At 43.2% G+C, this 17805-nt stretch overlaps 1 protein-coding gene across 1 annotated transcript; it reads left to right on the top strand.

The window, feature by feature from the left end:
• Nucleotides 1-815: 815 nt before the first annotated feature.
• Nucleotides 816-13142, top strand: LOC120431651 (myosin-I heavy chain). The gene is made up of 12 exons (XM_052711523.1): nt 816-2135; nt 2310-3475; nt 4425-4931; nt 5424-6324; nt 6387-6749; nt 6811-7040; nt 7689-7866; nt 7935-8892; nt 8948-9454; nt 9576-9880; nt 9935-10378; nt 10438-13142. Exons 1-12 carry the CDS (start codon nt 831-833, stop codon nt 10714-10716), a joined length of 7143 nt encoding a protein of 2380 aa, XP_052567483.1. The 5' UTR covers nt 816-830; the 3' UTR covers nt 10717-13142.
• Nucleotides 13143-17805: the final 4663 nt, after the last annotated feature.

Raw genomic sequence — 17805 nt, 5'->3', positions numbered from 1 at the left:
CTACGCATAATTGTCCCGCCACATATTTTTGATTATTTTGAACATTAAATAACACCAAAAAAATTTTTTTTTAGAAAACTCATTAAAAATATACTTTTTTAACATAAATGCATCATTAGAACGTTAAATTTCGATCCATCATTGCTGAAAAACACGAAAGTGTGTAAAATCTTCAATCGCGTTTTTCTCGATTGCAAGTTTTTGAACATGGGACAATTATGCGTAGAACGGCAGTTTAGCACTTAAATTATTCACATTTGTGTACCTACCTTAGAGAGTTACCACCTTGAACCTTTCGTTATTTTCTCGAAGGAGGTTAGTTTCAAAATGAAGTCCGTACCTGAAGTAAGACTCTATGTCTTATATGTCACAATTTGTAGTTTCACAAATTACATTACTACCTATTCCAGGACAGTCACGTCCGCAACGATCCATCAAACGAACAAAATCATTCGACGTTCTTTTAACACCTTTCACCGCTTCAAATCCCAAGAATCGACCACTCCTTGCCTCGCCGGAACGCGCCCAACCCAATAAACACGGTACACACGTGCACACCCCGGCACAGAATAAATAGGTCAGTAAATACGCTAGAACGGGGAGGCAAATCCATCCCATATTGCCGGTGGCTCCATTTCCTGGTATACTTTTCGCAATCACCTCGTCCCGCGCGTCTCATCCTGTGACGTAGTCGTCGTCCTTCTACACCGAAGGGAAGTGGTCGGAACAGGGAATGGATTTTCCAGGCGATAAAATCGCATCATCATCGTCCTCGTTACCTTGCTTTAGCACTGTTGGTTTGAGCTGGCTCGAGTCACGTTTCAGCGGAAATGCTTCAAACTCTTCAAAATACAAAGTTGCACCAGATTGTGGTGGTCCCATTTCTCAAATGGCCTTTAACAGGTTCTTTAGCTCAAGAAGCTGATTTTCCTCTTCTCAAGAGAGTCGTTTTCTTCGGCTGTCGAGAGTTTAATCGAAGAATTTGTTCTTTTGGGCGAGCTTGGCATTTACAAACTTTGTTGATCGTGAAACTTATTTATTTGCTTGTCTTTCAGGAATATGTCTCCAGGTATCACGGCCAGAAGCTTGGTCTGTTGGAACCTCACGTGTTTGCCCTCGCAGAAGCGGCCTACAGGAACCTCCGGGACAACGGTGCTAACCAGTCCTGCGTTATCTCTGGCGAGTCCGGAGCAGGAAAGACAGAAACTACCAAATTTATCCTGCAATACCTTTGCTCGGTGACGTGCGATGTGTCGACCTGGGTGCAGCAGCAGATCCTCGAGGCAAACACGATACTGGAGGCGTTCGGAAATGCCAAAACAGTCCGAAATGACAACAGCTCCCGCTTCGGAAAGTTCATGCAAGTCTGCTTCGACTCGAAATGGGCCATCCGGGGTTGTATCATTCAGGACTACCTGCTTGAACAGTCCCGGATAACGTTTCAGAGCCCTGGCGAGCGGAACTACCACGTCCTGTACCAGTTGGTGGCCGAGGGCAGGAACAACAAGGAACTGGCCACGTCGCTACACCTGAAGGACTGCCCCTTCTATCGGTATCTCAATTCTTCCGGGTCTTCGGACCAAGCCATCATGGACGTCCAGGCGGAGTCGAAAAAGTTCGAAGCACTTCGGCTGGCGTTCAACGTCCTGCAGATCTCTCAACCGTTGATCGACGGGATCTTCAAGGTGCTAAGTGCCATACTATGGTTAGGAAATCTGGACTTTGCCGACATCGATGGCGAGCGGTGTGAGCTTGCGGAAGGTGATCGCGAGATCGTCACCATCGTAGCGGATCTGCTCGGGCTGCAGGACAGCGATCTGGAGCAGGTCTTCCTCAAACGGCAAATCAACGTGCGCGGAAACATCACGGAAATCCCGCTTAAGCTGCAAGAAGCTCGCGAGAACCGACACGCCATGGCCAAGGCCCTGTACTCGCGCACCTTTGCCTGGCTGATCAGCCACATCAACACGTGCATCAACCCGGGCCAGGATGCGTCGCTGTTCCTGGGCGTGCTGGACATCTTCGGGTTCGAGAACTTCAACACTAACTCGTTCGAGCAGCTGTGCATCAACTACACGAACGAGAAGTTGCACAAATTCTTCAACCACTACGTGTTCGCACTGGAGCAAGAGATTGTGAGTATTGTGACAGGGTGACAGATTGACAGGGTACTTACCTCGGACAGACGCAATTAATTTTTCAATGACTTACCTTAAACTGAAGAGACGAATTGTTTACGAACGCACCTTAAGTGTACCTTGAAGTCCGTAATAGAGATGAATCTAACAATTTTTTCCCGTCCAAAACAGTACCGCCAGGAGGAGATCAAGTTTTCGCACATCCAGTTCACGGACAATACCCAGTGTCTGGAGCTGATCGAGAAGCCACCGCGGTGCATCCTCAAGCTGCTCACGGAGCAGTGTCACATGCCAAAGGGGTCCGATACGGCGTATCTGACGAATCTGCACGCGGAATTTGAGAGTCACGCGCGCTTTGTCAAGGGTCAGGACCGGCGTCACTGGGAGTCGGAGTTTGGTATCCGGCATTATGCGGGCTGTGTGAGCTACACGGTGAAGGGGTTCGTCGACAAGAACCGGGACGTGCAGCAGGACGTGCTGTTTGATCATATGAGTCGAAGTTCGAACAATTTTGTGCAGGAGATTGCGTCGTTTCAGGATCTGCTGTCGATACAGCAGGTGCAGTCGGCTTCGACGGTGGGAACGGTATCGAGGGGTACTTCGAAGGGGAAGTTGACGGTGAGCGATACGTTCCGACAGCAGCTGCAAGCACTGGTGGATGTGCTGCAGAGCACGACTCCGTGGTACGTGAGGTGTATCAAGCCAAACGCCGAGAAACTGCCAAACGACTACAATGATCAGCTGGTGCTGGATCAGCTGAGGTACTTGGGAATGCTGGACATAATCCGAATTCGGCGGGAAGGTTTCCCAGTACATTTGACGTTCGACGACTTTGTCCAGAAGTATCAGTGTTTGGCGAAGCGATTCCGTAACATGACCAGTAAGGATCAAGCACTAGCCGTCATCCGCGAGTTGAACGTGCCAAATACGGAGTGGCAAATGGGCAAAACCAAAGTATTTCTGAGGAACGTGGTGCACGAACCGCTGGAGGACGCCCGCAAGCAAATCAACCACACGAAGGCACTGGTCATCCAGAGCAATTGGAAGAGGTTCGCCCAGCAGCGCAACTTCCGGAAGATGCGATCGGCGGCGTTGAAGATCCAGCACGCGTACAAGGGCTGGAAGCTGCGGATAGAGTTCCTGAAGAAACGCCGTGCAGCGATCGTCATTCAGAGCCATTTGCGTGGGGTGTTTGCCCGGGAAGTGGCCACGGCCTTGCGGGAGATGCGCCGCGTTGACGAAGAAATGCGCAAGCGGGAACGGCTCGAAGCGGAACGGAAGGAGCGGGAAGCGGCCCAAGCGGAGGCGGACCGGAAGGCGCTGGAGGAGAGTGAGAGGTTTGTGCTGTTTTGGAATTTGTTTGCCTTGTTTTAGGTTATTTCTTTGTGGAATGGGTAGATAATAGACATTTTTGAATCTTGTAATGTTTGGAATGATTTGAGTTTCAGCATAGATAAACAAATGTAGAGAGTGAATCTACGTAGGTTTCTCTGTGGTTTTAGATGATAAGTTTTGCTTTTTGCTTAGAAGGTTGCTCGTTTGGCTGCAATACAGCACTCTAATCCAACTCTAACCAGTATTGATTGACGCCCTCCTTACTAACGTTTTCAGCTTTGCGAACTTAACTTTGGTCCTTCTTTTGATTTTACTTTCGGTTGTTATTACGGCCGTTTTGTGCTGAAAAGCTACCTTAACCCAAGTGTATCGGACAATAACAGTAGTGTGTTGAGTGTCCCTTTTCTTCTGATCCGTTTAGTTTGTGGTCCCTTTTAAAAGTATATTTATCTAACCCCAATCACCCATACACACTCGTAACAAACACATTGACATCGATTCCCAACGAACGTAACCAAATTCACTTCTGCAAACAATAAACGCATGCGTAATAGTAGAGAAGGACACCGTGCAAGCTCTGCGCAAGGGTGAGTGTTGTCCTTGATGTGGCTAGCCTAATCGAATCAATAGAGATCATTGTGGACGTGTCGTATGGTTTCCTTCTTCATCTAATTGTGATTGTTCAGCTCTAATCATCTTTGTTGTAGTCGTTAGCCATCATTTACTGTTGATCCATCGTAGTTGCGTAGTGTTAGCGATGTTTAATGATAGAGCAGTAGCAAAGATGCCACTCGCCAATAGATGGCAGTGCATTCAGAGAGGCGAGCTCCGCTTTGCTATTGCTTAGAGCGCTTTAGCAGCTGACCATTGCTAACCGGAAGGTCGTTTCTTTTATTTCTTCCCTGCGCCTCGCTAATCTCATGCAATTCTTAAAACCTAAAAAAACAACAGGGTCGCTAAGGAAGAGATCCTCGCGCTGTCCCAGATGGCTGAGCAGATTAACTCGAAGCTGCACTCGCAGCAGCAGCAGCATGCCGCTAATAACAACAACAACAATGCCAACCAAATCAACAATAACAATAAGGGCAAGGACCGTCCGGAGGTCAATGGAGGTGACTGCGGAGGATCGCCGGCACCGGCCGGAATTGCCTCGGCGAACCACGCCCACCAGCAGAGCAACGAATCGGTCGACCTTGACAATCTGTTCGCCTTCCTCAGCGAGGTTCAACCTAACGGGGCCAACTCGAATGCCATCATTGACGAGATCGGCGAAAAGATGGACAACCTGGTCGAGGATCTGGACGTGGAGCTGGAATCGGTGATCCAGCAGGAGATTGAAGGTCTGACGAGTGAACGTAACAATAATATTAGCGGAAAGTCGGCCATTTTGAATGGCGCGAACAATAACAACAACAACACTATGCTGGGCAATAAGCCGACCACGCCGAAACCGATGGGGTGAGTATTGTTCTATTGTTCCCATTCTGTGGTTGAGCGATTATCGTTACCGATTGTAGCGCCACAATCAGTAAATTTAAACCTTTTTTGAGCTAGATCAAGAGAGCAACTTTTGGCTTTCCGGCGTCTTCGTCGAAAATGGTGCCAAAGCTATCCGCTCTTCTTTATTACCGACAAACCTACACCATGTTTGGAATTCGCGACAGCGATGGGACAATGTTTGAATACAGATTAGTTTGGTTCGCTCTTTGAATCAATTGGAGGGATGAATTGAGTGCGTTTTACTGCATTTTAATTTATTGTAAATAAATTAGCTTGGTGGTTGACAAATATTTTGTATATTCAAAGGAAACCGCTAACGGATATCAATTCTTGGAGATTCTTTTTGGCATTCTCTCATACAGAATCTGATAAAATTTTAAGTCTGTACGTCTCCAAGAATTTAAAATCTTTAAAAAAGACCATACGTTCACAAGTTCTTTAACCTTCCAGAGTACCCTCCCTTCCGGAACCGACGATGCCGCCCCCACCGATCCCAACGGAGAATAACAACAGTGCACTGCCACCGCCAAGCGCGGCATCGGTTCCATCCTCGCTGGACCATCATCACATGCGCCACAACAGAGAAGAACCCATTTACGAAGCGGTCATCCACCTGAAGGAGCTTCCACCGCCACCGGAAATCCACGAAAAGGTCCCACCAGTACCGCAGCATACGCTATCAGCTACACAATCTCATTCGGCCACGCTGCAACACCAACAACAACAGCTGGCGGCTGCTCAACAACAACAGTTGCAACAACAACTCCAACAACAGCAACAACAAAGCAATCATGCACCCCCACCACCTCCGCACGCCCATGGAGTGATCCACCAACCGATGCAGCAACCTCAGACACTGCTGGAGAACGGAACCGCTGGTCACAAGCTCAGACCGAAGAGTCCGGCCGTGATTCGATCGGCAAGTCCGATACAGCGAGGCACCACCGGAGGACCCATGAGTCCTTCTTCGCCAAAGCACAGCCGACCCAACTCGCGAGCCTCCTCGACCGGTGCCGGTCATCCGTTTGCGGAGCGCGAGCAACGCCGAAAGTATCGCGTCGAGAAGAAGCTCCAGGAGATGCAACAGATGGACATAACGGAACGCGAGAAGGAACTGCTGCGGGATGACGTTTACCATGACATTCTGGAGTTTGCCGAGAGCTACTATAACACGCATGAACGATCGCCGGAAGGGACGATCATGGCCACACTGACGCGCAAGGGTCGCAAGTCTGTGGACATGGTCCCGAAGTACGAGATGATCACGTACTATCGTGGAAACACGATCCCGTCGTCGCACATCCACATGTACGACCCGGAGAACGTGACCATTGCGTGCAACATCTTCAGAGTAAGTGTTTCTTTGGCGTTGTGCTGTAAGATCTCCAATATTGACCCAATAACTGATTACAGGATCTCTGCAAGTACATCCGCGGAGAGCTTAACAACGAGCGTGAGCTGCAGGTCATCCAGTTCATCATTGGGCAAGGTATCGAGCGTGAAGAACTGCGAGACGAGATCTTCGTACAGTGTATGCGGCAGGCAACGAACAACCCAAGTGTGGAGTGGACCGACCGTGTTTGGTTGCTGCTCTGCCTCACAATTGTAGCATTCCAGCCGAGCAAGCTACTGTTCCGGTACTTTTGCAGCTTCCTGAAGAAGAACCTCGAAACGCTCGAAGGTAAGCTGCGTCAGTACGTGCAGTGGTGTCTGGACAACTGCAAGAACACCAAGGTTCGCTGCCGGCAGTATGCACCCTCCAGCGTAGAGATTGCGGTGAGTTGGAGATTTCCTTTTAGCGCAGTCCGTACATACTGAACCCTTCTCAAAATTGCAGGCCATGCGTCGACTTGGTACCATTGTGTGTCGGTTCTTCTTCCTGGATGGACGCACCAAGGCGATTGACGTACACCCGACGGATACCGCTAGTGATGCGGTAGCTAAGCTGGCGGAGAAGCTCGGTCTATGCAATATTGAGGGCTGGGCGATCTATCAATCGCGGCCCGATGGCGAAGAGCACGTCAAGTCGCACGACTACCTGTACGACATCATAGCCGCTTGGGAAAGGTATGTGGATGGTTTGGAGAGTGCGCTTGGGAGTGACTTAACAGACTTGAGTGGAACTGACTTTGGAACGGTTTGTGGAGTTCGGACATACTGTATATTCTGACTTTTGGACCAACTAATTATTTTATTTGTACAGAAATTGAATTTTTGGGTGTATTAATAAAAAAAAGTTTTGACGTGTAGCGGAATGTCAACTTTACACAATTGTTGAGGTTTAGTCATATTTCTTGTGGATTGTGAGCGACGTTAACCGGTTGGGAAACAGTGTGAGCAGGTGCAACTTGGAGATCTTCAGTGGTTAACCCATAACTCATCGTCATCGTGTACAAAGGTCATCATCGACTCGTGTGTGATTTTGCGAAAAGTGTCGGTGCTTGGTCGTTCCCCATACTCTTCCCACTGTCTAATTCAATTCCCGGCTACCTTCCAGTGCACGTGATCGCGGCTGTCGTCAGAGCAACATTGTCAAAAAGGTCAACCGGCGTGCGTACCGGATCTTCCTGTACCTCAAGCTGCCGGCTGAGTGGCGAAGCAAAAACATTCCGAAATACTACACCACTTGAGACACCTTCCGGACACAACGATGTGACGAGAAAACTTGGAGGCTGATCTTTGTTTATAATCTTGGTTCCTGTTCTTATCCCACAGCAAGCAAACGAAGATTCATGCCGGAAGCTCGACGCTGCGAAAGAACGCGACGACACTCGGTTCGGGCGAGAACCGGTTCGTGTTCAAGAAGCGTCTGTTCAAGAGTACCCGCGAGCTGTCGCAGGATCCGGTCGAGGTGAACATGCTGTACGCGCAGGCCGTTTACAGTGTGGTCAAGGTGAGTGGGTTCAGTTTTGGCGGTCGATTATTCTTTGTTAATGGTTTCTCTTTGTTGGGTGATTTCAGTGCGACGATTTCCCGGTCTCTGAGAAAGTTGCGCTCCAGCTTGCTGGATTACAAGCCCAGGTAGCCCTGGGCGATCCGTCAAACCAGCCCAAGCCTGAGTACTACTCGGATGTGGCTAGTTTCTTGCCGGAGCGCATCTCAAGTTGCCGTGAGGAGCAGTTTTGGGTGCCGATCTTGGCCCAGGCCCACCGCCAGTACGGTTCCGGCCGTACGGAACTAACCGCTAAGGTCTTGTATCTTTCTTGCGTGATGCAATATCCATTGTACGGTACCACCATGTTCCCTGTATCGTATCGAGGCTATTGGAGCTACGGGAATAGCTTGATCCTCGGCGTCAACTGCGAGGGGATCATTCTGATCAAACCGGACGACAAGTTTGTGCTGTACGAGTTTCGTTACAGCGAAATCGAGTCGATCATGCTAGACCCGAGCGATAGCTTCATTACGATCAGTCTGAACCGCCATACAAGCACAACGACAACCGCTGACCAGCAGCGATGCTTCGTGTTCGAAACGTCGCAGAAGAACGAGATCGGTTCGCTGATCGTGTCCTACTTCCCGGCGCTCTCGAACTGGATCACCGAAAACGAGGTGCCCCCGAAGAAAAGTAAGGGAATCACCAATGAAGATCGGGTCCGGTTGCATCACAATGTGGTTGTATGTCGGCGACATCTGGTGGATGCGGAAATTCTGCGAAAGCCTCAAGACCCTAGCGGTGGCTTTTTGCGAAACACGCTGCGTCGACTGTCCAAGCACCGGCTGGAGAAGCTCCGTGCGGAGCACGGTCATGGATCGGTGCACGATCATGGTGAAACATATAAGGGCTTCCCGCACGCTTATTGGGCGTTCAGTCGGCAAGCTCTGCCCCAGAGTCTCAGCAAGATTCCAGACCAGGAGGAACAGGCCATGATACAGGTGTTCAACTCCATTCTGACGTACGCTGGACTGGGACAAAACGGTATGTTATCTAACCGTAACCCGAAAATCCACCTTACTAACCCTTCCTTCCACAGGAGAAACCGTTCAACGGGCTGAAGACGAGCACATAACTTTAATTCAATCCATTATGGATCGCTGCATGCGCAAGGAGTCGCTTCTGAACGAACTTTACCTGCAGTTGATCAAGCAAACCACAGACCACCCGGATCCAAACTCTCGTGTCAACCTGCGTCACTGGGCACTGCTCTCGCTGGCCTGTAGTGTCATCCTGCCACCCCAGAAGGTGGTCCGTAAGTATCTTATCGGTCACCTGAAGCGCTGCGCTAGCGATTTCATCACCGAGGAGGGCAAGTACGCCCGGTTTGCGGAGAAGTGCTTCTTCAAAACGCAGGGAACGCGCCGAAGACAGTGGCCTCCAAGCCGAGAGGAAATTGTTTGCACGATCAACAGGCGTCCAATCTACGCACGGTTCCACTTTATGGACGGTCAGTACCATTCGGTTGAGTTCCACCCAAGCTCGACTTCCCGTGAGGTTATGGAGATCGTCAAAAAGAAGATCGGACTTCAGGAGAACGCACAAGGTAGGTCTGATCAGCAAGCGACAAGTAAGACTTTTTAACAGAGCTTTCAATGTCCGTGTCCCAAGTAGTATTGAGCTAGTGTCATCATCGTGTCCCTTCATTTCCAACCCCTTTAATACAGGTTACGCCATCTACGAGGTGCTGGGAGCATCCGAGCGAAGTCTGCTGCCGGACGAGAAGGTTGCGGACGTGATGTCCAAGTGGGAGAAGTACCGAACGGCGGCAGCTCAAGCCGTTCAGCAGAATCAGAGCAGTTCAAATCTGGCACCTGCTTGCCGTCGACAGCATCACTTGTTCCTGTTCAAGAAGCATCTGTTCTGCGATCAGTACATGAACTTGGACGATCCTGTTGAGAAAGAGCTGCTGTACCATCAGGTTCTCCACGGGTTGAGGACCGAGCGGTTCCCGATTTCGGAAATGGAAGCGGTGAGTGCGTTGGTGATCTGTATTTATTTCAATACTGACGGTTCCTCTTTGTAGGTCATGCTGACTGCGCTTCAAGGTCAGTTAGAACTGGGTGACTGTTCGGAGGTGGTTCAGGACTACCGAGCTATTGCTGCACACTGTCTTCCACCGCGGTTTGTTCCCAACATTCCGCACGAAGGAGTGGCTATGCACCACCAGAGTCTACGTGGCATGACATCGGCTGAAGCCAAGAAGTCCTTCCTGAACTTGATTCAGAGTTGGCCCCTTCACAAAGCTACCATCTTTGACGTGATGCAGTCGTTTACGTCCAACTGGCCGCGGATATTGTGGCTTGCGGTGGACCAAAAGGGTCTCCATCTGCTGGAGCATCGGTCACGCAATACGTTGTGCACGTACGAGTATCAGTCGATACTGTCTTTCTCGCCGAACATGAACTGCCTGATGATCATCACCGGATCGGACAAGAAGCAGTCCAAGGTGATTTTGACAACGGCACAGGTGAGTTTTAGGTTATGTTTAGCTGGTTGTGCATTACTTCACGATCCACCTTATTTTAGGCCTTCCAAATTGCCAACCTCATCCGGGAGTACATGGAAGTGATGAACAGCAACGCCCAGCTAAGTGATGACTCCCAGAAGGAGAACACCAACAACGGAAACGTAACGGGAGCGGGGGCTCCGCACGTTCCACCCCACCACAATCAGCCACTTCCACCGCCGCACGGCACCACCGTGCAACAGCCGGACTTGCGGAAGGGTCCCGGTGGAGGTCAACGGCCTCCATCCATGGTACTGCGACAGTCCAATGCGGCCCTGGTAGCGCCCCAGCCCAGTTAATTCGCGTGCGCTTGAACTCACAGTGGATGTCGGGAGCGCAGACAAACAGGCGAATTATGAGATCTGCTCTTTTTTTCGGATTCGTTTAGAAATTCGTTCTTAAAGGCCAAAACTAATCACAAACTGATTTATTTACGTTCCTTTCACTATTATTCAAATTTCGGGGGGATGGCAACCCTATTCCGACCAAAGCAAACTGACAACAGTCGACATTAGCACGGTTGTCAAATGAGAGCCCACAACAAAAGCACTAGCTGTCAAATGGTAGCCCATAACAAATCATTGTTTGGGTTTTTGATTTTCAAATTTCCCGCAATTCAAACGATAAATACCTGAAAAAACACGTGAATTGTGTTGCTGATGGCAAATTTTATCATATCCTTGGAGATTCCATCCCAATATTGGCTGAAAATTCATATCGAAAAAAGTGATTTTTCTGTTTACCTTTTTTTGCTTTTTTTTCTTTTGGTCGATCAAACAGTGCGCCCGTACACTGTGAATCGCCATTACACATTTTTCAGTTTGGTTTTACACATTTGCATGAGACTTTTGAGTTTAACCAGGATAACACACTTCGTGTTACCAAAGTAATATGAATAATACTGATTCTGAGTGTTTGTTATCTGAACTTCAAGATGGCGGCTTCTTCGCTACCCCCTGTCAAATTTATTTGATTGTTTACATTCTCATTGTTTTCATATTCGGCAACTTGTCAAATGTACACACTGAATTATATTTGCTCGATGTTTGACTTCAAACCCACAAATTATTCTGTTTTGTCAGCGTTGCCAATAAAATGGAAACAATTGATAACTTTTACAACAACTTGAAATATAGCGTCTGTTTGTTTGCGCTACAGAAAGAAGATCAAACGCGTAAAAACCTAAAATTAATCAAATGTTTGTTACAATGACTGTAAATGAAGATGTGAAAGAATGTACAATTGAGTGGGCGTGTGCGTGAAAGAATTGCTGGAGTGTTGGTGTCGGCTACGGTTACGACGACGGAACTTCCAATGGATCTCAGATTAATAAAAATCAAAACATTTCCGCTAATCATCAATATCAGGCGAATCAAACAGTAGTATCATGCTTAACAGAATATAAACAGAAATAATCAAATGCAGTGCGTAACCGAGAGTAAATTTGTAAGTTTTTGTTGCAACAAAAAACAACAAAAAAATCCAAATCGAACCGCAACTAGCAAAATTTGACAAAAATAAGTAGTTCAAATTTTTCGTCGAGAATCTTCCGTTTGTTAACCGAATCAAAAACGCGGAAATAGTTAAATCGAATCTCTAGGTTTGCGAGCTTCGGAGATCTCAGTTTTTCGCGAGGACATTTGCTCACACAGACAAAGAGATGTAACTTCAACTAGGCTTGTTAAAACACACACACACAAATAGTATTTAAAAGAGCAGTTGTTTCCAGCCGCAGAAACCCCCAACTTCCTCTCTAGATTTAAACAGTTCTAACTTATCTCACTCCCGTATTCTTCTATCATTTTATTATGTTTTATTTTACTATTTTTTTTGTTAAAATTTTATCAACAATTCTCACTCTGTTTCGTGAATTGTTTGGGACTCAGGCCATTTTATGTGTTAAAAAAACTAGTACCTTAGTCTTAATTCGCTCTCTTCCTGTCTATGGGATCACTCCTCTCTTCCTCTTGTACCAAAATTGTGTGATATAAGCCGTGCTAGCACGAGAGAGCAGATGCAGGAACCACGCAGAATAGTATATTTATGAATGTTCAGTTAGATTGATTAAAAATACCACAAAAAAACTGCAATAAGTTCTGCGATAGTTTTTAGGGGACACTTTATATTTCAATTCGTATTATATACATAGATTTACCTGTGTAAGCGATACATTATTTATACACCGTTTATTTATTTTTTGTTTAGAAACAATGACATACACACTCATTAAGATAAGGTAATCGGCCATAATAGGTTGTCACGATGATTTTTTACAGCAAATTATTATTAATATATAGCCATGTACGAACTACTGATTACTCCGATTTTTAAAACTTTACGAAACCCCGCTTTTAACATTAACTATAAACTCACTTTTCTAACAACTTCGTGAAAGTTTGACTTTTATTTGCCTACCAGTACATTTAAAGCGAACTAACGTGTTTATAATACAAAGAATCTATAAATTAAACTAACACAAAAAAAAACAAACTATTAAAAATGGTTGAAAGTAATTATTGAATAGTTAAGCGAATCAAATACGTTAATCTGAAAACCAGAAACAAAATACAAATATGCCTAACGCGAATAATAAAACTGTCGGACAATGCGTTTTCTAACAGGAAGCAGATATTGAAACATGATATATATAAAAAAAAACAAAGAGACGCTAGTCAAATGATGAGATAAGGTTACTTTTCTAGTGAATTGCTACCAAATAATAAGCTCGAACAAAACAACAAACAACCTGTAGGCCAATAACTCTCACTTGTCTCTGCTCTTTCCTTCCCGTAAATTTCACGTAAAAAAAGCGTACAGAAACCAATAGATAAAATCACATGTTAAATATTTGTCAAAAGCAGCAGCGTTCGCATTGATTGAGACTTGAAAAGCGAGGTTGATGAAGAAAGGGTCTGGTTTCCTGTCTGAGGAAATCGAAAATTTGTAGGAGACAACAGAGAATGAAAAAAAAATGAATAAATAAAATGAAACGATCTGTGTCACGGAATCTTACAGAATAAATGAAGGATTACTGAAAAAATAATTCCTGGGTGTGTTTATTTGAATCCGAAACGATTATTACATAGTTCTGTCCACTGTTTTAGTTCATTCCATTTATTTTATTTGAGATGTTTTAAAAATAAACAAAAACTATTCCTTAAGTCGGTAACGTCATGATTCGAAATCCGGACACTTAGTAGCATATCATTTTTGTTATAGCTGACAAAAAATCATGTGATAAGTTGGAAATGAAGAAATATCATCAGGATGTAGTATTAACAGTCAGTTTTAAGAGAATGCATGCAAAGTATGTCTTTTCTAACAATTTTTCATCCGAATTTGAAAATTAAAATGACTTGTTGTGCTTCGAATCCCGGACACTGATAAAAGCTGATTCGAAATCCGGATACTTTTGCTTCGAATTCCGGACACTCGTTTTTGCTAATGAATCGCACAAATTTGGACTGAAATGTTAGTCAATGGCATTCTTTAGGTCTCAAATAAACTGTTAACATCAAAACAATCGATATTTTATATAAAAACTTGCTTGAATTTAAGAAAATCAAAACCATAAATTTCTGCTTTGCCTTCCCGGTGCTTCGGACGCCTATGAAATATTTCACGTGAAATGTTTCGCATTTTTTGTAATCTTATAATTTTATTTTATTTAATTGTTTTGACATTAACTACAGCGTTCAAACAAACTTTAAATGAAAGTTGATGTTAGAATTCATCAAATAACCCATTTTTGACATTTATGATGAGGTGTCCGGGTTTCGAAGCGTCCGGGAATTCGAATCATGACGTTATTTCACTGCAGGCAAAAATGATTGAAACCTTGTCGAAACCAAGGGTGAGCCTGAGCTGTGTCTTATCCCTCGCTTGGTTAAGATCAAAATCCAGGGTAAAGCTGTCAGAGAAAATCCTCGGTTTTGTTCTTGAGGGATAACAATTTATATTATATATTTTTTTTCCAAATAACCTAGCATATTTTTCTCCAAAAAGCCCAAAAGAAGTAATACTTTATTTTCATTCCAAAATATCATAAGCAAGAGCTATTTCATGTTTGAATACTATTGTTTGAATTATTATATCTTCAATAATAACTGTTGGTTAAATTTGATTAAATCAAATTAAGTTCTTTCGTTTTATTACTGTTTTTTGAAACATTATCATAACATTGGTAACAACAAATTTAAAAAAAATCCGATGGAATAACACTAAAAGCTCTGATTATAACGGTCTGAATATAAAAAAAAAGTTCTCGGAAATTTCCAAGAAAATCCCTCCTTGAATAATCTACTTTTACTCAAATCAATTTCTGAACTCGACAGATTGTTTGCTATCAACCTATTTAACGTCTGCAAAAGGCAGAATTCGTAAGTTACGCAATATTCCTTCAAGGTGCTTCCAACGCTCGAGTCGTGGTTTAATATGGCGTTGCCTTCCCGTTTCACCTTAAAGCTGTTTTATTGTTGTTCTGGTGACAAACTGGCTTCATTACCTTTCTTCAAGAAAGGTACAAAAAAAAATCTCAAACATGTTTTAAAGTGATTTGAAAAATATAAAACCAAGATGGCGGGAAAAAGGGCGGTGATTAAATATTGAGAAAATCAAGGATCTGACACGCATGCAGTTTTCTGAAGTCACCGCCAGAGGCGCTGTCAATATTGTTTAAGTGTGGTTTTTGAAAAGGTCGTATGAAATACATACATAATTATTTTTCCAAATTATTTTTTCGTGAGTTTCCACTATCTTTTGCAGATATATTTGAGATAATTACAAGTATTACGTAAATTTCCCCACATTTAACAATTCTAATATCAAAATATTACAAAGTTTTACTTGACCATCCAAGCAATATATCACAATACAGTAAACTAAAAATGAAATAGATCCAATTTCCTTGAAACAACATAAATTACGTTTGACTCTTCCTGGCCGTTGGTTTAGATTAAATTGCGCTTTTAAAAGACTCACTAAAGTTCCATCGAAAATGTTTTAAACTAGTTTTTCATTGAACACCAAAAAGGTGATATGCCAACATTAGGTGCTCGATGGAATTAAATGCTGATCCCCAAGTTTAAGCCCGAGATTAAATGTTAATCTTTTTGAAGAAAAAAAAATATTTTAATTTTTTTTTATTCATTATAAATTATGGCCGCATACGACCTTTTCAAACGCTACGCGCTAAAAACTTGGTTCGATCTTGGTTGGATTTTGAATTCACTCGCCTTGTATGGTGGATGACAGTCGTGACGTAGCCGTAGAGAAATAGCATTTGGTTTTGTAACAGGCAATGAACCACTCTAATTTGACTTAAATGGGGTTGCTTAACTGTAATGTAATGTTAAAAGAATTCAAACAAATCGTTCTGCGCTACGATTTTCCGAACCTTTGGATATGACTAAACAAGTTATTAAAAATAAATAGCAAGGTAAAAAAAAAACAGTTGACTTATGGATACCTCTCTGCACCTATCTTGACGAGCCTAACCAAATGTTTCTCAAAATTAACATACTTTCTTCATCATTATATAACATTGTTTTCAATGAATCAAAATGAATTACAATGTGCACATAAATTTTAATAATTTCGCAATTAATTTTCTAGTTAATCCGATATCGAAGAACAATTTTACAGAGAACAACATTGCATGCGAAAATGGGAGCCGCTATCTATGTTTGAATAGCTGAACCAACTAGTGTTTGCTAGATGGCACCGGCTAAAATGCAAATCTTGACTTTTTTTTGATAAGGTCCTATAAACAAATGTAAACATTGAGTGTATCCCGCTTACTCCGATGGACTTTGACATATGGTGTGAAAGGGATACACTCAATGTTTACATTTGTTTATAGGACCTTATCAAAAAAAAGTCAAGAAATGAAATGTTTCCTGCTGGATTTTTTTATTTCACTACAGAGAATTATTTTAACACTCTCATAATGTGCTAAATGATTGAGGTTTTGCAGCGCGACTGCGTTTCAAATGTAGGTGGCGCCAAAATGAGGTTACTTGCCTAAAGTCGTATGCCTTTCTGTCGATTAAAGAACAAAATCGCTTATTTCTCATGATTCCCTGCATCAATCTTCATGAAACTAGTTGCAAAAGACGAGAAAAATTTTTTGCTTTGAAATAATGAACATCAACTTTTGGGCGCGCAAAAATTTGTGACCTTTTTCTTTAAAAAACATGTTTTGGAACACGAAAAAATGAGTTTCCCCGTATATATCAATGAAATAAACAGTTATATAGTTGATAACAGATGTGTTAACGTATATTCAACAATTTTTATTGATTTTTGACAGACTGTCTTACCAAATACTCCAAATTACTATCTTTTTCTAAATTTACAATTTTCTCATGGTAAAATCAAACAAATATTGGAAAGTTATACACCAAACTGTTGGAAATAATTTTTCTCATCCGAATCCGGCATAAGTTTTGTTAAAATGTTGTATCTGAAGGAAAAAACACATTTTTTCAAAAAATCATAGGTTTACGCTATTTGTTCATAGGTGGCGACATGTGTCTTTTAGCTTTGCTGCAAATTCTCTATTGCTTTGCACATAAAACCTTTGGAAAAGTACTTTAGATACTGTAAAATTTTCGAATTTTCGATTAAGATAAAATAGTATCACATGAAATTTGGAACTATTATTTCATTTATTTTTCTGCAAAAGTAACCTCCAAAATCGATTTGTATCGCATATAGAGGTTTTGCAGCAAAGCTAAAAGACACATGTCGCCACCTATGAACAAATAGCGTAAACCTATGATTTTTTGAAAAAAAAGTGTTTTTTCCTTCATAATCAACATTTTTATAAAACTTATGCAGGATTCGGTTGAGAAAAATTATTTCCAACAATTTGGTGTATAACTTTCCAATATTTGTTTGATTTTTCTATGAGAAAACTGTACATTTAGAAAAAGATAGTAATTTGGACTATATGGCAAGAAAGTCTGTCAAAAATCAATGAAAATTGTTGGATATACGTTAACACATCTGTTATCAACTATATAACTGTTTATTTCATTGATATATACGGGGAAACTCATTTTTTCGTGTTCCAAAACATGTTTTTTAAAGAAAAAGTTCACAAATTTTTGCGCGCCCAAAAATTGATGTTCATTATTTTAAAGCAAAAAATTTTTCTCGTCTTTTGCAACCAGTTTCATTAAGATTGATGCAGGGAATCATGAGAAATAAGCGATTTTGTTCTTCAATCCAGCAGAAAGGAATACGATTTTCGGCAAGTAACCTCATTTTGGCGCCACCTACATTTGAAACACAGTCGCGCTGCAAAACCTCAATCAATTTTATGTCAAAAATCCTCCGAAATTAATCAAGACATAAGTGGACACTTCCATTGTCCTCCGACCGTT

Source organism: Culex pipiens, unplaced genomic scaffold, assembly GCF_016801865.2.
Source record: "Culex pipiens pallens isolate TS unplaced genomic scaffold, TS_CPP_V2 Cpp_Un0074, whole genome shotgun sequence".
Taxonomy (NCBI): Eukaryota; Metazoa; Arthropoda; class Insecta; order Diptera; family Culicidae; genus Culex; species Culex pipiens.
The sequence above is the reverse complement of the archived record's forward strand: the minus strand, read 5'-3'. Positions and strand labels throughout refer to the sequence as shown.

Coding starts and splice junctions, on each gene's coding strand:
- LOC120431651 (XM_052711523.1), top strand. CDS start 831: ATGCTTCAAACTCTTCAAAATACAAAGTTGCACCAGATTGTGGTGGTC. Junction 7,041..7,688: donor ATCATAGCCGCTTGGGAAAG/GTATGTGGATGG, acceptor CTTATCCCACAG/CAAGCAAACGAAGATTCATG. Junction 8,893..8,947: donor CGCTGGACTGGGACAAAACG/GTATGTTATCTA, acceptor TTCCTTCCACAG/GAGAAACCGTTCAACGGGCT.